Source organism: Lutjanus erythropterus, chromosome 16 (assembly GCF_056507025.1).
Source record: "Lutjanus erythropterus isolate fLutEry1 chromosome 16, fLutEry1.hap2, whole genome shotgun sequence".
Classification (NCBI taxonomy): domain Eukaryota; kingdom Metazoa; phylum Chordata; class Actinopteri; order Lutjaniformes; family Lutjanidae; genus Lutjanus; species Lutjanus erythropterus.
In genome coordinates this window covers 17,504,864-17,532,853 of record NC_139332.1, presented here as the reverse complement: position 1 = coordinate 17,532,853, position 27,990 = coordinate 17,504,864, and the positions used below count along the sequence as shown (strand labels likewise).

Here is a 27,990-nt window from a genome sequence, read left to right as displayed (position 1 = left end):
GATAACCAAAGTTGGTACAGTGAGTCTTGACGGGAACATAACACTAATTTCTCAACCAAATGTCATGGCAAAAATAATGTGAAATATTGTCATGCTTGACTGAGTGAGTACAGATGTTCTCTGTTTCTTCCTCCTTTTAGGGAAAGGTTGGCTGTGGCTGTGGGGCCATTTAGGGCAGGAGCCACTGGGTTGACTATATCCACGGCAGGTTTAGTGATAATAGCAGTGGCAGCGGTGGCGATAGTAGGATTGGTGGTCTACTATCTTCTGGTAAGTGATTCATCGATTTCTACAAAACAAGCCTGTTTTTCTGAAAAATAAACTGCACTATATTTAAATATAAATATCTTTTCCTCCTGTATATTTGTATTGTAGGACTCACTGAGAGTAGTTTGACCTGATTCACATTTCAAAAACGTATTCTGTGCAGTTACTCATGTAACTATGAAATCAAGCAGAGAGACGAGTGAGAAACAACTGCTGCAGAAGCGCCAATGTTAACTGAAAAACAGGAAAGCACCATGACAGTATTTTAAATCACTGACATTTTCACATTTCTGACAACAAAAATAAAATCTAAATGAACCCATTAAGTATGATCTCCTGTCTCTCTAGATGCCTCAGTGTTGGTGATAGCAGTTAAAGTCTTTGATCTAGAAGTCAGTAGTGGTTCAAGACCTGTTTTACTGGGGAGACTGGGCTGGGGCCAGTTGTTTTGTCAGAGGGACACATTTACTCTGAGTACTAATAGTGCACAAAGTAATAGTGTACAAAAAGCAAAAAAGGTGATTGGTATTTGTTTCAGTAACTTACAGTTTCAGTTATTTGATTCACTAACTATTTATTTCGGTAATACTATTTGTTTCAGTAACAGTATTTGTTTCAATAACATGTATGCATAACATGTATGCAGATTATAAAGTGAACTACTTCAACTGAAATAGAGTGCATTTTAGTATGACATTTAACATTACAATGACCTGTTAGTTCAAATTAGAAGTAATAACCTACATTATTTATTCCAAACTGACAACTCAGAGCCCAGGCTGACAGAATGTATGGGAGATTGGACGTGTCTCTGTACTTTGATTTCTGACTGTAGTTGGAGAAGACGGCTGTACAAAGTCAATGACAACAACATGTTGGGTTGCTGCGTTTAGTAGAAGAAAAAAAATGTCTGACAGTTGAGCTTTTTGCTCACAGGGATTACTTTCACATAAAGTTTGGCCATGTTATTTATGAACATCCAGCATTTCAACATTACAGAAAGTAAGGAAAAGCACAATATGCCCCCTTAACATTAAATGTTAAAGCATGTTACACTTCTATAGTGTCAGTTTCAAATGTCAATAATTCTTTCTCTTGTTTTTTTGTAGAAAAGAAAACAGAAAACCTCGCACAAGACCAGATAAGATCTGATCAACTGTTGCACTTAAACACCCCGGCTGCCTCTGCTGCTCCCTCTGCTAGCCGACCTTCATCTGTGCCTGTTTCAGCTGCTGAGGATCGTCTGTCTCTTTGATAGGAACTTCTTCTCCACCTGGATCACATACACACACACACACACACACACACACACACACACACACACACACACACACACACACACACACACACACACACACAGAATTACAACATGAAAAAATGTCTCTAAACTAAATATTAAATCTGATGTGTCTAGCATTTTTTGTTCATATAAATTTTTTGCTGAAAGTGCTTCTGCTTTCCTTTTTTTAATCAAATCAAATAAAAGTAGCCAGCCTAAGCATGGGCTAATAAATTAGCTTACATGAACCATCTTCTGCAATAAATGTTTGTACAACTGCAAAACAAAAACAAAGCAGCACTCAGTTGTAGTCCTATTACAAAATCCAAAATAACCATGACATGTTCCCAGTCAGATACGGTATTAAGACATTTTTGTATTCAGATAATTGATAGTTTGTTACATCCCTACTGGCTCCACAATGTTGAAGCGAGTTCCCCATTGATATCAGGACAGTAAACTCCATACATGTACTGCTGCAGACTGAAAGTTCACCTGTTCAGACTGCATCTTCACCCATAACAAACAGAACCCAACTTGTTCTAAATGAAGAACTTGAAGCAGTTCAGTATATTGGATGATTGATGATATGATGATATTGGTGTACTTGCATGATTCTTGCAATTTCTAGCTTGTATACACGTTGTTGTTATACAGAAGAAGATGCTGCTTATTAAACTATCTTCACCACAAGTTGCGTTGTCTGAATTTCTCTTCTGGACCTCAATAAAGACCTCTAATCTGACACTGTCACATCAAAATGGTTTTATCATATCTTAGTAACCCTGTGATGGTGCTCCTCTTCTAGCTGCTGGCATGTTATGTCTGTATGGATCAATATAGTGTTCATCAAGATGTGTGCATGGATGTGTGTGTGTGTATTTCAAATTTTAGCGTACCTAAAACATAAAAGACAAATTAAATGACTCCAATATTCAGTCACACAATAGTAGCTCTCCTTCGCATTGTTAAAAAACCTGCAGGGACGATGTGTTCAGGCTTTTGTTTTAGGACTCAGAAGTTAACCTACAGGTTGTAAAAAGTAAGATGGATTTATTGTAACAAGAGGTTTGATGAGGGAAGCGGACGAAGTGGGAAAACTGAAGGATTGTGATGGCTGACTCATTAAACCTTAATTTATCAATATATTGAGAATATGATATGATATGATATGATATGATATGCAGGAAAAACACTGTTACACCAGAGATTGGGATCATTGAGTTTTTTGTTTTTTTTGTTTTTTACTTTACAACTAACATAATGTGTAGTGTAGACTAATTTCCTTTTGTTTTTGTTTTTTCCTTTTGTTACAATGGATTCAATATCCCAAAAACATATTGTTCAGGAACTGGTAACAAATTAAGTTTTCTGTAACCATATCGGTTTTGGGACAGTACCAAGCACTATTGCATGCACTCCACCATAAATAAAAGTTTGGTTTTATAACTTGTTATCTATTTAAGAATTGAAAAAGTGGTAGAACAAGGGATGTGAAGGCCCCCCATGCCTGTGTTTGCCTTAGGCCCCAAAATTACTAAATCCACCCCTGACAGACAATACAGTTTGCATACTGTGGGGATCTTTGGTTTTTCAGTGCACACAGAATAATGACTGTATTGATTTTACAAACAGGACATCATGAACAATAGAACTTTCAGTGAACACTGAAACACATCTGATGGCATTCTTCAGAGCTGAATTAATAAATATTAATAAATATACACTGTGGTATTGCATTTTACTTAAAGGTCTTAGTGCTTTGTCTACCACTGTTCAAAACTGGAAAACGGCAGACATTGCATAGGCCTTGTTTTCGTTTTTCGGCTGCAATTCACGGAAACACATCAGTTCAGGAAGTTGCACAGGAAGGGCTGATACACTAACACTACAAACAGCAACTAAACGCACACGTCGCAGTAAATCTGAATCATACTGCTGCTCACTACTGTTACGAGAGACAGATAAGATATCGAAGATGGTTTTGGAGGTGTAAGTAATTTTACTTCTTTAGCTGTTGGTGATTGAGCTCTGCTCGTATTGGTTGTTCAGTGATAAAAATTATTGAGTGATATTCTGGAGCAGCGTTAATGGGTTTCTAGTAAAACTGGCAATGCTGTGAATACTGAAACAAACAAATTAATATTCTCATGGGGTATAAGTTTTGATTTAATGATTGTGACAGTATTGTAATGTGATTTCTGATCTCATTTGAACTGAATCAGCAGTGTTTTGGACAGCCAGACTCTCAGCTCTGAGTGGCTCTGCTAACATGCTCAATGTTAGATGAAAAGCCAGAGAATTTAATTATTACAGTTCATCCTGAGGGGAACATTAATGTCTGAACCACGTGTCATGGCACAAATAAAATGAAATACTGTCACGCTGCACAGAGTGAGTATAGATGCTGACTGTCGCTCATTCGTTTTTAGGAAAAAGTTTTCCTTTACTTGGACATCGTCGAAGGACAGTGTCACTTTTTCAATAGAGAACTTCTTGGTATCCACTTTTTGCGTCGTGATAATATCAGCTGCGATAGTGGCAGTGGTGGCAATGCTGTGGTCAGTCAAAGTCCCTGGTAAGTGACTCAACCATCTCTCCAAAATCAATACACTGCACTTTATTTCAGTGTAAAGCACATTACACTTCCACAATAACCGTTTCAAGTGTACTTAACACTTTTTTTTGTTGTTATTTCTTTTTAGTAAAATGATGTGAGCTACAAGTGAATTCCTCTGGAGTTAACAGCAAACATATCTGTGGGAGCAACTATGGATCAAAGTACCAACATCAGGGTTATTTAGATGACATAAAAAGTAATAAGATTAGCCTTTAACTAGCTATGACTTTCCTGATAGAGACCTGAAACTCTTCTTTCACTTTGCTTCTGCTGTGCTTCTTCTAAAATGTTGTATTTTACTTAATTTGTACGCCTTCTTTCTGTGCCTTCTGTTTTTAATTTTACATTTCTATCATTATTCAGAGGGCTTTACCTTTCATCTTATTTTTCATCGATTATGACATTCTATCACTGTTTTCCATTTTCATTTTGTCTGTTTTTATGTACATTTAATTTCTTTATTCTTAATTGTTTATTATTAAGTGCAATAAAGACAAAAATGCAGACAATCTGTGTTTTTAAAGTACATGTTTTTGCCATTGACAGCATGTTGGCTGCATTTTAAACATCCCAGTTTTTCCAGGAGACTCCAGTTTTTCATTGCACTCCACATTTCCTCCTGGGATCACAATTCTCTTGCATTTCTCCAAATAATAAATTTCTCTTCCTTTTTTTACACACTGTACAGTCTGTGTAAGCCCTACAACTCTAAAGGCCAACAGTTTCCATCCAGGCAACAACACAGGTTCACCAAACCAGACAAGCCAAGTTTTCAAGGAAAGAGGCATGCAGGTCTTTTTTGGATCATATCATCTTGGCATTTAGTCTGTATGCATTTTTTCTTTCTAAACCATTTCCATCGCTTTGTTAATTGTGGCAATATTGGCCTTTTTTCATGAGCCATTTTTATTATTCATAATGGTTCAAACTGCAGGGATTATTTAACTTTTTTGTTTTTTTGTGAGGTAGTTTCCTCTTTTTGACAATCAACTGTTCTGTGCTGCTTATGTGCTTTGTGCATGATCACACTGTAAGCTCGTTTAAGCCTGGCTTGAGTTGAATTGCTCCCTTGCTCTTATGTAGTATTTAGTATTTAGGGCCTTGCTTGTATGCTAATAACAAACAATTGACCGCACCGGTCCAGTTTATGATCAAGTGGGATTCATCATTCAGCTCATCTGGGTAAGAGCAGATTTGGGTGGTAATGGCACATCTGGAGTTGACTTCTTTTATTTTTTCTCTTAAAAATTTGAGACAAAAGAATGTTGCTGCATAAGAAAAAAAATGCATTTTAGAAAAATGTAAATTGCTTATAGAAACCTTACTGAATGAATACATATGATTTAATTAAATAAAGAAATTATTGAAAATGCATCCCCTCAGTGTGCTTAATGAACCTTATAAAGTATTCCAAACTTTGTTCTGTACAAACTCCAGTCTCTGAGAGGGACATTTACCTTCACCTTGAGTAATTTTAATGTTGTGGAGCTGCTTGGCATTTAGAAATGTTCCATGAAAATACACTCATTACTGCAAGCAAAATTAATAAAACCACACACACACAAAAACTTAGACTATAAAAAAAGATGCATTTAGTTTCATGTAAAACAACTTTAATGAGTTGAGTTCTCAACTCTGACGTCAGAGCACAAATATTTCACAGATACGTGACGGACTGAGCCGTTCAATAAATGCACATCAACTGTGTCTGTGTGCTTGTGTGTCTTTCAGTCTATAAACATGTGACTAATGAAGAGTTACAGACTTCAATTTCATAACAATTGTTCCTAAACAGTGTTCCTGCCAATGTTAATTTTTTATGTGTGTGTGCTGGTTGAAGGAGGACTGGTGTGGATGTGTGTGTGTGTGTGTGCGTGTGTAACTTCAGCTGTGAGTGGACGCTGGAGGAGCCGGCTGAGCAGGTGCTATCCCATCAGGCTGTGAGGACGGGTCTGAGACAGTGACAGAAGAAGTTAGTGTCATCACACACACCACAGAATTAAAAAAAACAACAGAATTTTTAACCTGTGGAAAGAAAAGAAAAACAAAATTAAAAAAAGAACGCTCACACATGCCATTGGGAGCTCCAGGGTGTCGAGGGGCCATCGCCGGGGCATTTCCTCCTCCAGGCATCATCCTGTTGGGCATGGCCTGGGCTGAAGGAGGAGGCAGGGCTAAAATGTAATGAGAGAACTTCAGATGATTCATTCAAGTGGACAGCAGAACAACTTAGGAGAAATTATGTTTGACAGAGAAACAGATAATAAATTAACAGGAAAAGAAAAATCATATTCAGTAAACACAATCAAGAATACATTTGTGGAACCAAGATTTAAAGAGAAATTATATTGATTTAAGATGGAGTGAATCTTGGAATTTAATGAGATAGAACAGTCAATTAAAAAAACTGCATTTAATCCAATATAAAATAATGTACAGGACATACTTTGCAAGAGATAACATTCATAAATATGATGGAAATAAATAGAAAACAGTTTAAATGTAGAATTACAGATTAATTGATTCAAACATTTTGGGACTATGGCAAAGTCTATAAGATGTGGTTTGATATAGAACATTGGTGATCAGAGATAAACATAAAAACTGGCATTTCATGGGTTGAAAATGGTTGAAACTCCACGCACTGTTTTAAAATCATTAAATATATATTTAAAAAAACAAACAAACCAAAAAACATGTTAACACCCTCTAATCAGAGCTGTGTGGCACACATTCCCCAGCTCTCGCTCTTGAGTGGGAGTCTCTGAAAAAGTGGTTATTTTTAAATAAATGCCGATCAAGACTCATCATTTACAGGAGTTTCCACAATTTCTTCTGCTTCTGCTTAGTATTTTTGCCACCTTTGACAGCTGTACAAGCTCCACCAGACTGCAAACGCAGGGCTACAGTGTAGTGACACTCCATGCAGATACACAGAGAGAGAGCAGCCTCTCTGCAGCCTGTCTGAGCTGCTAGCATTAGCTTGGCTAGCTAAAATACATGTACAAAACAGAAACGTTTTCCAACAGAGTCTTTGTTTAGTCAGTGTGGAAAGCATATTTGTATATCCAGAGACATCTAAATAAAATCTTGTTAAAAAAGAACTTCTGATGATAAGCACAGCAACACAGATTTAACAGATCAGGATTTAAGTGTAAGAGACCCTGGATGCATTTTACTGTGTGATTTTGTGGTTTTGTTGTGTCCTTAAAGGATTCATTTGATATGTTGGTGTGTCATTTCCTACAGGATGTATTTGATTTCTTTGTGTGTGTGTGTGTGTGTGTGTGTGTGTGTGTGTGTGTGTGTGTGTGTGTGTGTGTGTGGTCAGACCTGAATGCTGCACCGTGTATCCTGGCTGCCCCTGCTGCTCCCTCTGCTGGCGAACCTTCATCTCTGCCTGTTTCAGCTGCTCTGTGTGGAACGTCTGTCTCTCTGACAGGAGCTGCTGCCGCTGCTGCTCCAGCTGGACCATGAAAACACACATCCAAAAAGTATAAATGATACTGACGGGTTTCTGGACATGTTACTGTTCCCTCTGGTTGTAAATGAAATAACACACAAATGCCAAAAACTAACCATTCAAGCTTTATTTGGCTCAAACACAACTCAAAATAGTTGGGACATTGTGTTAAACAGTGTGGCTTCGTGGTAAAAGAGTTTCAGTACTAGACTGACCGACCTGCAGTCCAGACCTGTCTCCTTTAGAAAATGTGTGGTGCATTACATGGCGCAAAATATGACAACAGATCCTGGACTGTTGAACACCTGAAGTTGCATATCAAGCAAGAATGAGAAAGAATTTCAAAACTTCAACAATTAGTGTCCTCAGTTCCAAAAGACTTACTGAGTGTTGTTAAAAGTAAAAGTGATGTATCACAGTGGTAAACAAGACGAAGTCCCAATTGAATATAGGTTGAAAAGATTTAGCAAATCATTACATCCTGTTTTTGTTTATGTATCACAACATCCCAACTATTTTGGTTTGGGGCAGATATTATGTTCACTCACAGCCTCTTTCTCACGGTCCATGATGGTCTCCAGCTCCTCAAAGTGCCTCAGCTTGATCTCCAGCTTCTTCATCTGAGTCTCCACCAGCAAGGCCACCAGGGACTTGATCTTCCTCTCTTCTACTGCTGCCAAGTGCTGCAATATACAAGAGGCAAAGATGGAGAAAGTTAGAAGGAAGGAGACCACCATGTATGAGTGAGGAATTGGTCGAAGAGTGCATGTGACAGTTGAGAAGGAAGGAAAGGGAATGAGTGGAGGTAAAACTAGAAGAAAGAAAACACTGAGGAAGAAGAGAAAAAGATAAGAGGAGAGGAGAGGAGAGGAGAGGAGAGGAGAGGAGAGGAGAGGAGAGGAGAGGAGAGGAGAGGAGAGGAGAGGAGAGGATAAATTGGGTGTGACAGAGCATGGCGAGGAAGGAGAGAGAAAACAAATTAAAGAGACTGCATGGAAGAAAACTTCTATATCAAACATCAGCAACTATAGGTGGGACAACAACTGATCTAATGACAGGAAAAAATACACAACTCAACAAAATATATAACATATGTCTATTGTTTTTGGATATTTTAATGTGCAAATGTCACACATTACAGCTTTAAAACAATATATTTCAGATAATCTGTTATAATCTTCAGATGCACTGCATATCCTACATATACTCAATTCTATGTTCAGTGTCTGGTCTTAAAGTGATCTCCAAGATGGTGCCTTTCTTGGTTGCTAGGAGACCTGTGACACAGCTGAGGAAAAGCCTCTATTTAAAATGACAACCATTTCTTCACTTCAATGTGACTGGTCTGTTTTGAAGTGGAAGGGCGGGCTTTACCTTGGCCTTTGTGGCAGCTGAGGCCAGAGCAGCTGCTGCTGCCGTGGCAACACTGCCCTCCACCAGATCCTGCTCCATCACTCTCCCTTCATCCCCGTCTCCCTCCCGCCGCCCTACGCTCTCGTCGTCATCTCCCCTTCCTGGATCAGAGTTAGAGAGAATTTCTTCTGATTATAGACAGACTTATACATTAACATGCATAAAATAAAAACATATTCTATATTTTCATACCGTCTCTATCCTCTGTGAGTATACTGTCGGCACTTTCTCTTTTGACTCGTTCCCCCTCCACTTTGGCCCCACTGGGCTCCATCTTGAGCCCATCTGCCCTTAATGGGACCTGAAACAGAACCACACACACTCAGAGTAAGCCACAAAAATCACCAGTAGTTACAATAAAACTCTCTGAGTTCTTATTGCCGTTTCACCTGATGGGAGGTGGAGTTGGTTTCGATTTTTTCTGCGTCCATCGATTCTGAGGGAGAGAGGAGGACAGAAAAGAGATATATTGCAGACAGCATAGAGAAATAGAGTTCAGCAGTGCTCAAGCACTTTAAAGGTGCATTTTCAAGACTTTCCAGTCTTGAACTATGCTGTTTTTACAAAATATAAAGTTTGCCTTTGTTCTTTTTGTGCCCACACTCAACTCATGCCTGAGGAAACCAGAGAGAAAGACGTTTTAAACGTCCGTGTGTGCTCAGCTCTCAGTACTTTCGTAGCTTCTCTGTGGCTAGTTAGAAGTTAGTTTATTTTCTCTCCCACATCCTGGTTTGTACTTTCTGCTTTATTTTAATGTTTCATGTTCCCTTTCAGGTGTCCAGGAGTTACCACTGATGAAAACCAAACATTTCCCACTTCATAATATAAGCTTTACCCCATAACAGAGGACTTTAACTGTGAACAAATTATAAGATTTCATCCCCAGTTTAACAGCTGCTCGTCATATCCACTCTGGAGTGGATGCACACTCTGCTGTGTCAGGCTGACAAGTCAAACCTGGTCAAGCCAAGTAGCTCAGGTGGATGAAAAAACAAGAAAAAGAGTTGCAGAAGTTAATTATTTTTTTTTATCCAGTGTAAAAGGGGCTTTACATATTTTTCACCACTTTATCATATTAAATCAGATGTTAATGTGCTGTAAACAACCAAAGTTCAACCAAGCTCATTGAAACAGCAACCTCCCAGCATGTTGTTGTCTGTTAGTCTCCACCTCACTGTTCCCTCAGAGGGCACATTAACAAACCCTGACAGACTACACTAAGTGTAAGCCGCACGTGCAGAATGGCAAGGCTTGAGTGGAGTCATTTTCATTTTGTGCAGAAAGCAAAAGTATTTAGGCTCTCTCTGACTTATTTTATTTCTTTATCTAAAAAATGAATTATTCAGTTAGACCGATTTATTTTGAAAGTAATGCAACTGCAATTTCAAGCACTTTATCCAAAATCCCAGAACTTTTCAAACCTTGAATACAGTACACTAACCTTGAAGTGTTCTCAAAGATTTCCAGCACCTGTATGAACCCTCGATAATGTGATGTTATTATATTATAGTCTTACCTGTTTTGTCAGGCTGGCTGGACGCTTCAGAGATCTTCTCCACTGACTCCTCCTGCACTCGGGAAAACTCCTCTGAAGACAAAAATGTAGAATCACCACACACATCAATCTCAGAACCACAACCTGGTACACATACATACAAATTAACACTCCTCTCTCTGTCCTCTCACCCAGTGCCGCCTTAGCTGCGGATGACGCCACCCGCGGGTCCACCACGGATGCCAAGAAGGCCACGGTACTCATGACGGGGTTTTCTGATTGGCTAAAAGGCACAGGCTGGTATGCCAGTGGGCCAAGGGAGGCAGAGGAATCTTCTAGGTAAGGGTCTTCTATCGGCAGACGAAGGAAGTGGAGGATACACTCATCCTGCGTTCTGGAGCCCACGTGCTCAGACACTTTGTTCCAGTCGTCTCTGTAGACCTCTAAGGCCTGAGAGAGACAAAGAGGGAAGACAGAACGGGTAAAGCTGAGGACAAGCTGCAAAAGTCCAAGGCTTATGTAAAAGATCCTCATAAATCAAACATTAACAACTTCCCTTTTAGAAAGGCAATGACTATATTTACATGTGCTGAATATTCAAATTTTTGCTCTTATTACAGAAAAGACATTATTCTTACTAAGGTGTTTTCATAACTAACTAACTGAAAAATACTTATGTATCTGACATGTCCTAATTGGAAAATGCTTAAGTAAGAATAAGGCCTAATTTAGAATATCCAAATTGAATATCCTGTTTATATGATCTGTGAATAATTCAGAATAATGTTAAATTAGTTAATCTGTAATCATAGTCAATGAGTAAGTGAATGTCTTACCTCTAATAGCAGGAGTGTCTCTTGCTCTGTCCATTCCCTTCCTGCACTTGCTCCTTTAGTCTGAGACAGATCAGGTCAGGATAATCATTTTAGAATAACTCAAACAAATTTTTAAACACATATTTACAGAAAATGTTAATATGACAGATTAGAATAATAAATAAATACACTAAAAAATTATTAGCAGCTTCAAAAAACTTTTAAGCTTGTTTGTATTGTTACTGTGTGAGACCTTCGGGTGTTTCTTGGTGTAGATGTCGGTGCGCAGACCAAAGTTCTGGCAGTCTGAAGGCTTCTCTCTGCTCTTTTCGGGGAAATACAACATGTGCTGCGAGGCCGACACCTGCAGGAGTGAGAGTGAGCACATTTAGTTTATCAGATGATGACGATGATGCAAACGTCGAAAACCATCTGTGTAGAGCTGACGTCATGTGCTCTGTGTGTGGTTTACCTGCAGGGGTTTGTGTTGTAGGGGAGCCAGCCCGGACGGCGTGTCAGCTAGTACGTTGAAATGAGGTGTGGGTGGAGGTCCCATGGGGAGGGGTCTGCTCTCTGCATCCACCTGGTAGTTAATCAAACCCCACTGCTCCAAAAACGCATGAACCCTGGATACAAAGAACATTTTTTTTTCCTTTCTATTGATTTGAATTGATAGAAAAATAAATAAAACAATAAAAAATAAGAACAAAATATGCAAGGAAAGCCAAAAGCCAACAAGGCTTATCATGAGTCTCCCCCAGTTATTAACTGGAGCAATCAAAATGTGATTACAACTACTAATTACAATTTTTAGTTAAAATAGTTAAACCCCTTTTTAATAGTTAGTATGAAAAGAAATGGAAGAAAAAAATGAAAGAAACATAAAGAAAACAGTAAAAAATGTAATTAAAAAATAAAGCAGACCCATTAACTCCACATGCTACATGCTCCTTCCTAACATTAATAGATGTGAGACGTTAACGCGTTCATATTTCAGAACACCCACACACTAAACATAATTTAGCAGATACAGCAGACAATGCATGGTAGCAAACACCCACGCACTAACTGATACCTCATGACAGCACACACGTCTCCGGTGAGGTTGCGCCTGCAGGACGTTGAACTGAGGTATTCCTGGGGGTTGAGCCGGTACGTGTCGATCATGAAGTTTCGGTACGCCAGGTAGCTGCAGTGTACAAGGAAGATGGTGTTGTCAGTGACGCCACCTCCATCACCCAAGAGGACCTGAGTAGTAAAGTCTGAATGCCTGCAGTACTCACATTTCTGGAGATTTGGACTTGTTCTTTCCATTGAAGAATTCAGGCAATGCACGTTTCTCTATCGAGTGAGTGCTGGAACAAATGGACAAGATGGTTTTTAGTAAAGCCCAACCGATACATCAATTTACTGATCGGCCCGATGCTGACCTATCACAGCAATGTCAGCATCAGCATATATGTTGTCCAAAATGCACCTAAAATGCAGCATTCTGTGTATACTTGATTTTTTTCTGAATTCAGGTTTGATAAATGTATTCTGCTCTATTATTGTTTCCTACTATAAACATAGGAGAAAGTTTACTGTTTCAGTGTTCTGATATAATCTTGTACATATTGCTAAACTGAAAAATATACTGCCTTCACTACACATCTTTGTCTCAAGTGTTCACCAATTTTGAGGAATCATTGCAAAAAATATGTGTTCATAGAGATTCTGTATGAAAATTATTGGCGGATATGTATCAATATGAGATTTTTTTTACTTTGATAAGTAAGTTTTTTGATATTGGTAGGTCCATAGTTTTTATGAAGATGTGTATGCACTGAGGAAAGCTCTATGTGGAGCCATCTTGGAAACCGGGCTTCCCCTGTAGCCAGCAGACATCCTAATAATGGATAATAGATATCCAGGCCAAGACTTCCTGTTCCATGCACCAGTTGTTGTTAACAGTTCAATTAGCAACTTGAGAAATGAGAATGGAGTTGGCAGCAAATCTCTATAACAGACATCTGCATATAACTGCAGATAAATAAAAAGGAAATCATCAGACAATAGCCGACAGGTTCCACGTTTTAACATTTGCTCTCACCACGTACTGTTCACCTGCATACAACCAAAGCCTGCTGAAACATGACTGGTCAACACTGCTCACACTACAAAGCAGAAAGCTTCTAATAAGCAAAATCTTGTCCCTTGCCTACAGATTCTGTATATTCGTATATAACATATTTGTTTATAGAGATTAATTGTGCAGTAATACCCAGGGTCTTAACAAGTGTGTACATCTGTGTGTGTATTTATTTACCTGTTGTAATTGAACCAAGATGTGTAGCTTGGTATTATGATATGATGGGTTTGTTCTGTGATGCTGTCCTCTCCTTCAGACAGGCGCGGTATCTCCCCTCTCCCCTCGTCATCTTCCTGGACACACACGAACACACACAATCAATTTAATAAAACTGAAACAAAGACACTAACTGATCAAGACAATGTTGGAGTTTGGAATTTTCCAAGGCTGTACTACAAAAAGTACAACAGAATGGCACTTGAACTTGGGGCAAATCCATCTAACAGTCCACTGACATCACACAACAATGGCAGCAACAATGGAAGCCTAAAATAATATACACTATCAATTGTTAATGCAAGATGGGCTGCACTGCTGAGGCTTCAACTGTGTGGATACTTGCCAAAGAAACTCATCAGTTTGTTGTTGTGCACCTGAAACGTTTGAAGTCCTAAGTTGGAAATTTCAACTGAGAAATTCCGACCTCTGACACCGTCTCAAACGCAGCATAACTAACCCTCTTGCAAAATCTTCATTGAGGAAAAAATGACATCATACTCACCCTTCCTGGGAAGTCATCCTCTGGTTCATCTGGAAAAAAGGAAAAGCGTAGGAAGAATGAGAAGTCACAGTGCACACATACAAACAACAAATGAAAGAACAACTGTATCTAATCATTTTAATGTTTTAAACTTAAAGAAACATTTAAACATGCTCCATTTCTCTTTAAAAATTAATTATAACTACCCAGGTCAGTCATGGTCCCTCCTTTGACGGGAGTATTCTCACTGTCCTTCTTCAGGTTAACTACAAGACATGGAAACACAATAAAAATGGTTTAGAGAAGAAATGCTACTTCACTGACTATTTTTATGTAACAATTTCCTTGTCACTGTTTTTGGTGTTTTACCAATCTTGGGAAGTATGACCTCCTCCATGTTAGGAACAGGGGTAGGGTCCTCCATGTCTTTGGTCAAGTCCTCTTCTGGCTCTTCCTCCTGTTGTCCACGCCGCCTCCTGTGCACAGACACAGAAAAAAAAAAAATCAATGCTGTGACCTCACACTGAAATGCCAAACCAAACCAACCAGTATTCCCCCCTGTTTATCTAAAACAGTTGTTCTTACCCCTTCTTTCCTTTCTTCCTGCCTTCAGAGGAGGGAGGAGAGGGGGAACGTCTTCTCTTTTTGGAAGGGGTGGATTTGGAGTCCTGCTACAAAATCATTTAAATCATTTAAAATACAAAAATATCATTCTGTTATATCACAAATCATATCACAATCAGTCAAAATAACTGTGATCTGATACTTCTCAAAATCTTTCAGTCCTAACACAAAAGTGTGATTACAAAGTAGTGGCTGGTAAGTTCAGACAAACCTGGTCATCTCGGAGGTGAATCCGCTGGCGGAGAATGACCGGTACATTCCTCTCATCCACACAATAGTCTTCTTCATTCATCCACTCGTTGAAAACATCCGTGTCGAGAACCCAGCCAGCATGGACCTGTAGCGCACACACCCACAAAAAGTAAGTATGAATGGGGTGCATGCTGGTGTATCTCATCAAGTGTCCAAAATAAAACACACCACATCCTGTAACTAAAAAGCGGCAAAATTGGCTTTAGCAGATAAATTAGAAGGCTTTACTTGTCAAGTTACTGGCTGAATATTTGAAAGTATATCATATAATAGCCCCCATTATTTATATGGAGTGTCTGGTCTGCTCCGGTTCTAAAACATGGTTTTGGAGAAACATAATGCTGCCATCCTGTCTTTTTCAGAGACTACCCTGCTTATTTCAGCAAGATAATACCAAGACATATCCTGCTTGTGTTACAACAGCATGCCTTCATAGTAAAAACAGTTTAGATACTAGACTGGCTTGCTTGCAGGCCAGACCTGTTTCTCATTAAAGGTGTGGTACATTACGAAGCCCACAATGCAACAACAGAGATATCAGACTGTTGAGCACCTGAAGTCATTTATCAAGCAAGAATGGAGAAGAATTTCATTTTCAAAACAACAACAATTAGTTTTCTCAGTTCCCAAATACTTAATAAGTGTTGTTAAAGGTGATGTATCACAGTGGTAAACATGCCCGTCCTAACCTTTTTGAAAATTGATACATGCATTAAATTCATAATGAGAAAACTTACAAAAAAAACAGTAAAATTTATCAGTTCGAAAATTAAATATCTTGTCCTTATGCTGAATTCGACTGAATATTAAAAAAGATAATAAAAAATGATTTGCAAATGATTTAATACTGTTTTTTTTTTAGGTTTTACACTATCCCAACTTTTTTGGAATCAGGGTTGAAATTAAGTATTGAGTGTTGCAGCATTGTGGGTTGTAACATGCATGTTGCTGTACTAACCTGCCATGGTTTTTCTGAATGTGGCATCTCTTCAACCTCTCCTTCAACATCACTTGAGGACAGCCAACTGTCATAACTGTTAAAGTGATAAGAGACATAGTAAGTAAGTATTCTGCTTGTGTACAAGTGCTCAGTGTGTGTGCCTGTGCATTACCTGTCAGGGTGCATGCCCCAGTGTACTAAGACATGTTTGTCTTTCCGCATGACAGGACGCATCCATTCATCTGAAAACAGACGTGTATAACACAGTGTATCAAGTTAAAGAAGTACCAGGAATTTAAAAAGATTACAAACACACATACATGTGCAAACTTTAACTGACCTTCCTCTGTAGAAGCAGGTGAGGGGCAGATGTGGTGACTGGCGAGTGTTCGGTCCTCAGTGAGTGTACCCTGTGCAAGGACAGAAGCACTGAAATTGAACTGCATTATCATCATTATCTCAGTGTACTTCAGCATATAAACATCTTATCCTCCATCAGTCATTCTAACCCTTTGTCTGCACATTTTTAACATCCTCTGCAGCACTTTACCTGGTGTTTGGTGATAATATCAGTTAGTCTGCTGGCCAGCTCCTCGTCCAACGCAGGGTCCAGATATACCACAGGCAGTGACATACAGTTGTTCTGAAGACACAAAGATACAGGTTCATCAGTGGCGTGTCCTTGGTGGGCTTGTATGTGTATTTATATACTTAAAGAATTTCTTCCATAGTCTTATTTTTTGGTGAGCCAAATAAAATCTCCTGTGACCCATGTGTGGTTCACAGCCCAGTCTCTGGGAAAGACTGGTCACTTTATATTAACGTTAAATAAGAAACTGAACTGTAAAATCTCAGCTGACATGTGCAAAATACAACATACAGCCACAACTTCATAGAGGTGGAATGTGTTCTCAATCAAATTTTTTTTTAAAATATCTCTTTTTTATCACTGTTACAAGAGTCAGGAGGGGACACCTCTCCATGCAGCAACCTTTGTCTATATCACCTGGATCAGCGCTCTTTCAATAGCACCAAACATCTCAACATTCCTCTCAGTTCTGGATGGATTCTGTAAGTCAAACCTCCGCCTGTAAAAAGAGGGAAGGGAGTATAGGTGATATAAAGGATTGTACCATGAAAAGGAAAAAAAGCGTTAGAGATCTGCGACTCACCAGCCTTGCTCAGCCTTAAACTTGTACGCAGTGCCAAGAATGTGGCACAGTCCACCCCCTGCTCGCAGGTCCAGGAAGCATTGTGCCTACAGAGAAATTGTAAAATCAACAGTTTGTTTTGTTTAGGGATGCTGCTAATACTGATATCAATCCGACACAATCTTCTCCCCTTTCTTAAGCAACTAAGCTGTTAATAATAGTTTACTGTGAATGAATGTTGCTTAACTTAGCCTCTAAAAAAACATCATGCGCAAACTGTTAAACAAATATTCTCCTCCCATGCAGGAGCAAATAAACAGCCCACAACATGACTTAATTATGCAATACTGCTACTTCTTTTATTTAGACTTTTTCATACAAAAGATTTTTAGCAGCATTTCTGATTGATCAGCACTATTCAAACATTCAAAATGCAATTCAAATAAATTGCATCAATGCAACAGCATTATATTGCATTGCATTAAATTCTGTTTTGCTGTTTTCTGTCTTGAGCTTAAAATACCTCCACACAGCTGACATGATAATAGTGCTGCTGACAGTGCTCCCTCATGTTCTAACTATTGTTCACGTGACACATGCTGCCTTCAGAGCGAGCCAATTCAGTTGGCCAGATTTGAATAACATAAAGTGCCAAGGGACCAGGCGTTTACATTTCACATGCCTGACCTGTAAAAGTTAGGAATTTAAATATGTAAAATAATGCACCTTTGTTTGTTCCTTTGCATGTTTTTAACCTATTTGCCAGATATTCTGTTACCTTACTCTGTCTCCTTTTTAATGAGGACCACAACTGAAAGAAACTTTGGAAATTATGGTGATTTTATCCTCTGCTATTCTAATTATGTGTCAATACCAGGTTACTGCAGTTTTGCACTTATATTACTGTCAGATAAATATATCTATCCAACTGCCAGTATGCCAGTATATTATTTATATCTTATTATACTATTATATAGTGACTTCAACCCCTGTAAAACACAAGAATACTAGCATAAATAATAAGACTTCGGAGACTGCTGACTACCAAAGGTTAAGATACTGGAAATACAGAATACTTTACAAAAGGGCTTTTTCTCCACAGACATTTTGACATGTCACAGTAAAAGAAAATAGCAAAATAATAATAATAATTTAAAAAATTCCACTTGACTGCCTCCATTTTCAGGGTCCTGATATTTGTTTACGAAGGTTCACGGTCACACACGTGACCTACTGAGATGCTTGGATAAAACAGAGCCATAATTTATGTTTTTAGCATATTTATGTTATTAAGAACACTTGTATTATTTCTACTATGATAGGTCAAAATGTCTGCTGCGAAAAGGGCCCGTTATATGAGAAAGTCAGAGAAAGACACACTCACAGGCAGCTTGGTGAGGGCAGGACTAGCAGCTTGTCTGCCAAAGGCATCCTCTTGGAACTGGAGAAGCTGCAGGGTCACTGCAGCCAGAGCCTGACACGATGGAGTATCCACCAATACATACTGGTACACACAGAAACGCAATTTATACTGAATATGAGGAGAAGGTTTCATTATCATACTTTAATGCATCATACGACCAATTGCACTTTACCAATCTCTCTGACAGTCTCACCAACTTTATTGCTATATTTGGCCTGATTAACCTCAAGGGCCTGGCTATATTAGCACATTTTTGTAATCAAATAGATATAGCCTTCCCTAACTTCATCACACAAATCTTACTAACCAGTGTAAATGTAAGGTTATCCAGCACGAGACATTTGTTTACAGTGTGAGCCCTTGGACTTGCTAGCAGGGGGCGGCTAGCTTGTTAGCTTGCTTCCTAGCCAACCAACTACCTTTTTGTAGTGCTTCCCGATCCACTGTCGCACCACCTCCAGCTGGGCTAAAGTATCCGGACTCTCCCAGAACCTTGCGGACGGACTGCTGTCTTTTTTCCGATGTGTGGGTGTTCCGGAGCTGGCTTGGCTTGTCCCGGGTATCCCAAGGTTTGCTCCTCCGGACATTGTGGCCATTATAAAGCGAGATTATTTTCAAACGGGAGAACAAAACTGGCTAGCGCGCTCGCTAGCTTTTGCGTTCTCGCTTTCTCTCGCGAGACGCAACGCGACTGTCAAGGTTTAAGGGTTTTCTGTTTTTGGATGTTTAACTCATTTACATTTTCACGTGTTTTTTTTTTTAGTTATGTGCGCTTTGACACAGCACTTTATGGCACTTGTAACACTTGTGCGCGAAACATTGCACAGCTTTGTTGCAAACCTCAGGCAAAGTAAAACCTTTCCGGTTTCCGTCTTGTTTAGAAGGGAACCCTAGATTTGCGAACTCTCGTGTGATTTGTACGCTTTGTTTATTCATTGTGTACCTTGTACAAACTAATTTGTGTAATAATATAACAATATTGTAGTTAAAATTTGTGTGGATTTAAGGACAGAAAACACGTGATCAAGGCTAGGGAAAGATCATGGTTTGGGTCAAAATGATCACTCTCGCGAGACCTTTCGCGGGTCTTGGGTTACAAACCAGGAAGTCTAACATTACAAGGAAATAGCTGCGAAGACATGTAAACAGAAGTGAATTAAGTGACATTGGTTTGTAGCAACTCATTTAAATGATCTAATGCAAAACTACCTTTCGAATAACTGTTTGAAAATGTACTTAACATACAAAATGTTTGCCTTCACTTTATATGAAATGTTTTATCGCAGTAATTTCCGTTATGTCGCAATTTTCCAAAGAACAGTCACAATGTCTGTTGGGAAAAACAAATTCCTGTCCAGCTGACTGTCTGCTCAGCAGTAACAGCGAGGTTGTTATGGTTCTTTTCCGTCGCTTTCTATAATTGGATATCTGCAAACCCACAGACTCCACACACCCTCAGACCAAGCAGGCAGTATAAATGACTCTGCGTGGCACACTTGTGAGTAAATCATTCATCTTCTCACTCAATATTTTCCTAGGCACTGAGATCCTATGGGTGTCCATGGTCTGACCACCTATGTGGAGGGGAACAGAAACTTCCTTCAGGATGTGAAGTTCAGGGACAGTCGCCTGGTAATCGATGGCTGCAGTCTGTATTTCAACCTCTACTTTCACAACTGTTTGGACCAGCAGCATGGAGGGGACTATGATGCTTTTGCTTGCCTGCTCACCCAGTTCCTCTCTGCGCTGGCAGGCTGTAACATCCAGCCTTATGTGGTACTGGATGGAGGTAAGGCTGCTTCAAAGTTTTTACAATTTCTGATGTTAAAAGGACAGTTCACTCCAAACTACACTCACCAAGCGTGCATCTACTCATTGACAAGAGGCTCGTGCTCATGAAAGCAAGAGATGTAAACATTAACGGTGCCCTCCTCAGCTGAGCCATAACCTTTTGTCCATGAGTAGATGTATGCTTTCTTCTGCAGGGTTGGTCGGTGTAGTTTGGTACAGAGAAAATTGTTCCTACATGAAGTTGCTCACAACAAGATCTATGGATTAACCTGAGTTACCAGGACATGATTTCTGGAGAGAGACACTGCTGTAGAGTTTATACTTTTACTTTTATGGCACTTTGAGCACCACAAGCTGAGTGCCACCTAGTTCCATGATATTCAAGAGAAGGCAGACACCTCTACGGCTGATATCTCCAAAACTCAGTTTACACCACAACTATCTAGCTTCATTGTGGCCAAATAGCACCACAGGCCAAAGTATATTTTTGAAGGTGAATCTTCCAGATAATTTTGTTTTTTATTTTTAGAGGTTCACAGATTTACTCCTACTCAACCAGACAATAATCTCATCTTAAATTCCCCAGATGGCTCACAAGCATTGCTCAATTCAGTCAGTGGTAGTTGGAAGTTTTTTCCCTTTTTAGTTAAAATGACATCTTACACAAAGTAAAAAGCAAGTCAGGATGTTTTATAATATTGTTTTTCTATGTCACAATTTGGATTTATAACTGTACGAATTATATTTAGGCAGAGCTGACATATAGGCTTTCCTACCATATATGTACATTTTCATGTAATTTGTATAATTTTAATCTGTGCAAATAAACAAAACTAAACATTATGGATCCATTTCACATGTTTTACTTAAATAACAGAATGTGGTCAAATGTTCTGGACAAGAAAGGCAGATCTGTGATGAATGGATTTGATTAAACAAAAGCAGTTTGCTCATGTTTCAGCCACTGACATAAATAAAGATGGACACCACGTCTCCATGAAGCCAAAATATCTCAGATACAAGTGCTGCTATGTTGCACTGGTGATGTTATGTGGACCCAGAGTCTGCGCAGTAGTGATCCGGGTTGGAGCTGCTGTACAGCCAGCTACCTTGATCACAAGCAGAGCTCAGTTGTCAATCATGACATGAAACCGTCTTTCTACAGCCTCAAATAACTAATTAAAACCAAACTGATCATAAAAATTAAGACTTGAATCTACATCAGCGTAATAAAAACTACCTAAAATGACAGAAACCATCTTTTAGAAAGATTTATTTGATGTGTGCTTTGATGTTCTAGTTCGGTCCATGTCCTGTCTGCTAACATGGAGGGGTTTGGATTTATGACCTATGCTGCAGCCAGCCACCAGGGGACAAACAAGATGTGTTGGCTTCACTTTAAAGGAGCTGCTGAGTTGTCCATTTCTATATATGTCACTAGTTTCAACAAGTTAATTTGGACCTGCACCAGTCTAAGTTTGTTAGCACTCTAGCATTTAATTTCTGTCTTTTTCTTGTGGTTATAAGGGGTTGATCCTAGTGACAAGAAGTTTCCCACTCTGCGTCAGCGTCTGCAGGACAAGATAAAGGACGCAGACAGTCTTTCTCATGGCCGCAATGGCTCTGTTCTCCCCATCCTCACAAGGGAAGTCTTCATTCAGGTCCTCATCCAGAGGGGAGTCCCGCTGGTCCAGTGTCCAGCTGAGGCTGACTGGGAAATCGCATGTTTGGCTCACCAGTGGAAATGCCCAGTTCTGACCAATGACAGTGATTTTTATATCTTTGACCTGCCAGGTGTGGGTAACACCATGATTTTTCTTGCTGTACTTTAATTGTGCAATATACAACATTCAGGTGAACAACTATTTGTTATGCTGTCTTGTTACAATATTTCTTGTATTACAGCTAAACAGTACACTACAAATATGAGAGGAATAGGTATCGTAGTAACATAATCTTACTCCATATTTGATCAGTATTGCTTAGTTTAATAATTTCATCTGAGTCTCAGGAGTTTCCTTTGGATACCAGAGCCAAAATGGCAGCTGCCTGGTTACAATATTTATTGTATTGCAGCTAAACAGTACATAAAAATATGTTTCTGAAAACATTTTAAGTGGGAATAAGGCAATGTTGTAGCATAATCTTGATCCATATTTTTTCAGCACTGCCTAGTTTGACAGTTTATTTTGAGCAGTGTGTGTTCAGATGACACTTTATACCAACTTTATTGCGTAAACGAAACATTCATTTGTTTTGGTCTGAGATTCCCGTGTTCTGTTGTAAGGATGCAAATATTGTGTGCAGCACCTTCAACAAAGATGCAAACAGACCATTGTACTGAATGGTTGTTATAGTATCTATCATGATTGTGCTGTTGTTTTACGTATTGTTTATGTACTTTGTTTTCTTATCTCAGGTGGTTACCTGCCTCTCCGTTATTTCCAGTGGACCAACCTCAATGGTAAAGCTTCTCACCGCTACATCTCGGCTCGCTGCTACACCACCAACAGGCTGTGTCATTGGTTTGGAGGCATGAACCAGGAGTTGCTACCCTTATGTGCCGTCCTGACTGGTAATGATTATGGCACTCCAAAAGATGCTGAAACACTCCTCAGTCTGTTAGATGTGAGTGCATCTGGGAGAGGCGGTGGCAGGGGTAAACGTAGCACTTCCCGCATTGAGGGGCTCCTCCTCTGGCTGTCCTCTTTTTCAAGTCCAGCAGAGGCCCTGGAGGAGGTGAGCAGGCTAATGGGGGAGGAAGGCAGAAATGGAGGTGGTAGGGGCAAGAGAGGACAGAAGAGCGGGCTTAGTTCGCAGCTGTGGGCAGGTATGCAGGAGTACCACATCAACCCTCAAAGCTCTCTGGCTCAGTGGTTCGCTGGAGGTAAGGCAGCTCCTGGCAGGCGGGTCTCCAGGCTGCCAGAGTGTCTGTCGCTGGCTGCAGGGCGGGGACTGTTGGCTCCCTTCGTGATAGATGCTGTGGTGATGCGCCGGGTCCTGCTCATTCCACAGGTGGAGAACAGCAAGCTGTCCAGCAGCCACTATAGTTCCAGAGCCATACGTCAGGCTGTATATGGGATAGTACTGCAGAGAGGCCAAGATGTCCAAGCACAGGATATGAGGGTACAAGAAAACATTAGCCAGGGTATGAGAGGTGGGAGAGGGCGAGGGGGAAGGGGGAGGGGAGCTGGTTACACACAGCAGGGGGTAAATTTAGTAGCCGGTGCAGCTACAGTTGAGGTTCAGGGCTCTAATGCCCCCATGTGTGTGGAAGAGTACGACCGTCTGGATCTGAACTTGAGCAAAAACCAAGTAGAGGCACATCTGCCCAGAACACCCATACATCTGGATACACTTGACCAGGTAAATATGACAACAAAAATCATGTGTTTTCTTAAATGCAACAATTTTGGTTTATATTGTCTGGGAATTTACAGTATTTGAAAGAAGTGGTTCATGTGATTTGGTTACATTTCACAATGGTCTCCTTTAAAGGGAAAGTAGATTGTATAATGTACTTATTGATAATCAGTGTATTAGCCAGTCAGACACTAAAACACTTTTTAGCCACTTTTGTTGCTGACCTCGTCTACAGCTGTACATTGCTTAGCTTCTGTGCTGGTGCCTTTTCTATAATAAGTATAAATATAAACTGGGGACGTGTCGACCACCATCCACTGTTGTAATGCATGGCCTGTGGATAAGTACGTCATACAACCCTGCATCAAATAATCTGAACTATCACTTTCATTTCATCCAGGCTCCAGTGGCAGTTCGTCTTGGTGTCCTGTTAGAAGTCTTGGGGACGAAGGAGTCTGCTCTGGCTCCTGTTCCTCTCCACTTTAGGTTGGCTGTGGCAGTAACAGGCTTCTGGATGCGGCAGGGCACACAAACACCGTCAAAGCAGCACCTCCAGGCTTTGGTGCTGGGCATGGTTCACGGAGAGCTGTCACGGAATAACCAGCCTGGAGCTGCCCACCACCAACATCCTGGTCAGTTGTGCTGTTTCACAAGCTTATAAAACACTGAAATGTATTTCACCAACAAGGCAAACAGTTGATGATCCTGCTGCTGTGTATCATCCTACTAGTCCCACAGATGAACTGGGCTGCAGAACGCAGAGTGTGGGCGGTGCTGGATCGTCAACGTGTGAGGCCAGGCGAGAGAAGGGGCTTGGACCTCGGAGCGGCTCACAGCTTCAGCCAATGGCAAGCCTGTCTCTGGAGTGCACTGTGTCTCAATCAGCTGTTGCTGATGCCAATGCCTGAACCTCACCTATCATGGTAAGACCGATAAGACACAGGATCATAAAAGAGGAGAGATAATACACAGTTTGCATTGTATTTTATTAGGAGAACTAGGGCTGCTGCTAATGACTATTTTCATTATTGATTAATCCATCAATCTCTCAGATTATTTAGTCTATAACCTGTCAGAAAGTAGTAACAAAATGCCCTTTGCAAAACCTTGACATCATCTAATGTATGAATAGTTCATTAGTCAATGAGGCTGTTCAAACATGCAATATACTTTCACATAAAACAGGAAAAAGTAGCTAAAAAGTTCATATTTCAGAATCTGGAACAGACAGATGTTTACATGTTTACTTAATAATTCACCCTTCCTAAGTTCTGCCCCTTTGGCTCTATGCTTCAATAACAGTTGAGCGAGTTTCGGTTTCTCCTTTACAGTTAAAGCAACATCTTAAGTTAGCTAATGTTAGCAAAATGCTGTCTGACTAGCTAGCTAATGATTGATGGAGGACTGCAACTAACTATCATTTTCATTGTTGATTACTCTGTCAGAAAATGGCTAAAAAGTCGATCAGTTTTCCATATAGGCCACATCCTCAAATGTCTTATTTTGTCTACAACCCAAAGATATTCACTTCAAGAAACCAGAAAATATTCACATTTCAGAAGCTGAATTTTGAGTTTTTTGCTTACATGCAATACTCAATACAATACTCAGAACATTTAATCAGTTAGCAAAATATCTGATGATTAATTTAATAGTTGATAACTAAATGGTTAATTGATTAATCGTTGCATCCCTAGATTAAGGTTTCCATTAGAGGGCATTGCTGAAGAGTTTTTCAATGTTTTATTGAAATACATGTTCACATTCCATTCACCTCCTTTTTATTGTGATGGACCTGTCATCATGAAATCTAAAAATATCTGCAGATACCACCACAAGTAAGTGAGAAAAAACAATATTTTTAATTTGGCTGCTTCCCTCTCTGTCTCTCTCTCTGTATGTCTCAGGTTGTTCAGTGGCTCCTTGGTGCACGGCCTCCTTAGGTATCTGAAAGGGGGCCAACCTGCTGAATCGCTCCTCGCTGGTGGTTCCTTGTCTGGCCAACTCTACTGCTCCCTACTGGACACTGTCAGGAACTGCAGCTCCAAAACCCAACCTTCGTCTTCTGCAGCAGGGAGGCGCAGGAGAGGTGGAGGACGGGGAAGGGGAGGAAGAGGAGGAAGAGGCGGAAGAGGCGGACGTGGGAGAGGAGCGAGAGGAGCGAGGGGAGGGGGGGGTGGAACAGATGAGATAAACAACAGGTTTGCTCTCCTGATGAGCGAGGAAGAGTCTGATGATGATTATTAATTAGGAGGCAGAGAAAAATGAACAGGTCGATATAAAGCACTAACTTGGGGCCAAATGTGGGAGGACATTCCAGTGTCTTAAACACACTCAGGAAATGCTACAAATTGTCCGTCATGTGAAGAATGACCTTAATTTACAGGGATACTTTGGGTTTCTCTAAGTGGGGTTCTATGAGGCACTTATCAACGGTCAGTTTATTAACAACAGTAGATGGCAGTCAGCACACCCTGTTTGGAGAAGGTTCAGAAACAGACGTTCTGGACTGGAATGGAAATTTCAAAGGAGAACACACTGGTTGTAGTGTTGTTGTCTGAGAAGACAGCATTTCAGCTAAGTACGCTTTCTTCACCTCTGATGATATATCATGTTCATTTCATGACTTAGTACAGTAAATGTATTACATGTCTCATTTAAACTAATATTTTTTAGATAGCTGTACACAGCAGTATATTGTTAAGCTTACTGAACCAGTATTCCTGCTGCTTCTCTAAACTAGGGGTGTGCAGACCAACTACTGTAGGTAATACACTCATTATCAATTAGCACCTCCTACAACCCCACTTCAAAAAAAAAATCTAAACTATCCCTTTAATGTTTACCACTAAATGTCTACCTAATATATTTGCACTGCACTAATATAACCTTCCTCAATAATATTTACAGTCCTCTCAACACATCTAGGATCAGTGAAGCACACTCTTGCCGTATTTTAACAGATTTATGAGAGCATTTATTAAAGTAATGTCACTGTAATGACTGCAAAGATTTTAAACATGACAGTTTTATTCAATTATACCAACACACGATTTAAACAGCGAATGCAGAAATGTCTTATTCTATCATCTTTGTTGACAAGAAGAGCTACTTTATCAATCTTGGGGGAAGTTACATTTTTCAGAAAGATGCATGGCAGCTAGTGTCATTCTTAATGAAATGTCATGTCATTTTAATATTTGCCTTAATACTCATGAATTTGGTGCTCGGGTTCACTCTTCTTTATATAATAAAAAATATAAATCAAACTTATCGACACGTGTTTTTTTTTTTTTTAACACCCACATTCAGCTAGTTTTTACGTGTGTAGCTGAGAATAAAATATTTACTCATGCTCTATAGTGTCAGCTTTAAGTTTCAGCATTACCAAAGTACTCTAGTTAAATATAAACACAACACAAACAAGATTCAACTATTCATAAATGCAATATATCTACAATCTGGAACAACTCACAAGTTACAAAAAACATGGGCAAATGACAGGCAAAAAAAAGTCTTGAGTGTCCACACTAAAAGTTCAACATAAATTAGTGGATACTGTCCCACTGGCACTTTAACATACGAACATACATTTCTGGCACGGCTAAGAGTTAAAGAGAAATTTGACTGCTGGACATAGTTCAGAGGTGGCAAAAGTATACATATCCATTACTGAAGCAGAAGTACAGACATTTATGTAAACAAACAAAGAATCTGGTAAAAGTAGAAGTACTGATTCAACTTTTTAACTTGAGTAAAGAGAGTACGGGCCCTGAAATGCACTTAAAGTATAAAAGGAAGAAGTTTCCCTCTTAAGGACATTGCTGTTTCTATGCCATGTTAACTGAACCTTGCCTTTATCTCCACGGTTGAGTCTCCATCTGTCTATTGTGTCTTGTTCTGTCTTTTATGCCGTTTTCGTCTGCTTATGCCATTCGTTTTCATATCATTTACGTTATATTGTCTTCATCTTGTTACGTTGTTTACATTTTGTTGTCTTTTTTGTCTTGTTATGTCTTTTCTGTTGTTTAAATTTTGATGCATTGGTTATATCTTGTTGCATCATCTACATCTTTTTTTGTTGTTTTTGTTTTATGTCTCTTCCATCTTTTTTGTCTCATTGTGTCTGTTGTGCATGATATGCACTGACAGATACACAAGGAATCGTCTTTTCTGTGTATTCAGTCTTGACGTTGGGAAGGTGACGTGCAATGATGCAAAATAAAAGTATTAATTCCCCTCAAATGACTTAAAACTCAAGTA

General features: G+C 39.6%; 2 protein-coding genes and 1 long non-coding RNA gene across 5 annotated transcripts; 2 read left to right on the top strand and 1 right to left on the bottom strand.

Annotated features, from left to right (window-relative positions):
* The first annotated feature begins 3,419 nt into the window (after positions 1-3,419).
* On the top strand, positions 3,420-5,405 carry LOC146312936 (uncharacterized). The gene is made up of 3 exons (XR_014772068.1): positions 3,420-3,538; positions 3,979-4,124; positions 4,252-5,405. It is a non-coding gene; the product is annotated as an uncharacterized LOC146312936 (long non-coding RNA).
* Positions 5,406-5,757: 352 nt separating this feature from the next.
* On the bottom strand, positions 5,758-19,302 carry smarcc1b (SWI/SNF related BAF chromatin remodeling complex subunit C1b). The gene is made up of 28 exons (XM_084739355.1): positions 18,993-19,302; positions 18,535-18,654; positions 17,172-17,257; positions 17,006-17,087; positions 16,550-16,642; positions 16,340-16,409; positions 16,172-16,241; positions 16,018-16,093; positions 15,019-15,144; positions 14,769-14,851; positions 14,553-14,659; positions 14,390-14,449; positions 14,205-14,233; positions 13,661-13,776; positions 12,636-12,707; positions 12,428-12,541; positions 11,825-11,978; positions 11,606-11,716; positions 11,374-11,433; positions 10,729-10,987; positions 10,559-10,630; positions 9,432-9,478; positions 9,235-9,343; positions 9,004-9,143; positions 8,178-8,312; positions 7,500-7,632; positions 6,236-6,340; positions 5,758-6,118 (listed from the first exon to the last, which is right to left on the bottom strand). Exons 1-28 carry the CDS (start codon positions 19,167-19,169, stop codon positions 6,051-6,053), a joined length of 2,874 nt encoding a protein of 957 aa, XP_084595481.1. The 5' UTR covers positions 19,170-19,302; the 3' UTR covers positions 5,758-6,050.
* On the top strand, positions 19,007-27,972 carry aste1b (asteroid structure-specific endonuclease 1b). Of its 3 annotated transcripts, none has more exons than XM_084739351.1 (7): positions 19,007-19,142; positions 20,112-20,362; positions 21,892-22,158; positions 22,784-23,730; positions 24,128-24,359; positions 24,458-24,650; positions 25,635-27,972. In XM_084739351.1, the coding sequence occupies exons 2-7, from the start codon at positions 20,125-20,127 to the stop codon at positions 25,972-25,974; spliced, it is 2,217 nt and encodes a 738-aa protein (XP_084595477.1). In that variant the 5' UTR covers positions 19,007-19,142; positions 20,112-20,124; the 3' UTR covers positions 25,975-27,972. The 3 variants fall into 3 exon arrangements, with proteins under 3 accessions (XP_084595477.1, XP_084595478.1, XP_084595479.1); XM_084739352.1 differs by lacking the exon at positions 19,007-19,142 and adding an exon at positions 19,635-19,742; XM_084739353.1 differs by lacking the exon at positions 19,007-19,142 and adding an exon at positions 19,771-19,960.
* Positions 27,973-27,990: the final 18 nt, after the last annotated feature.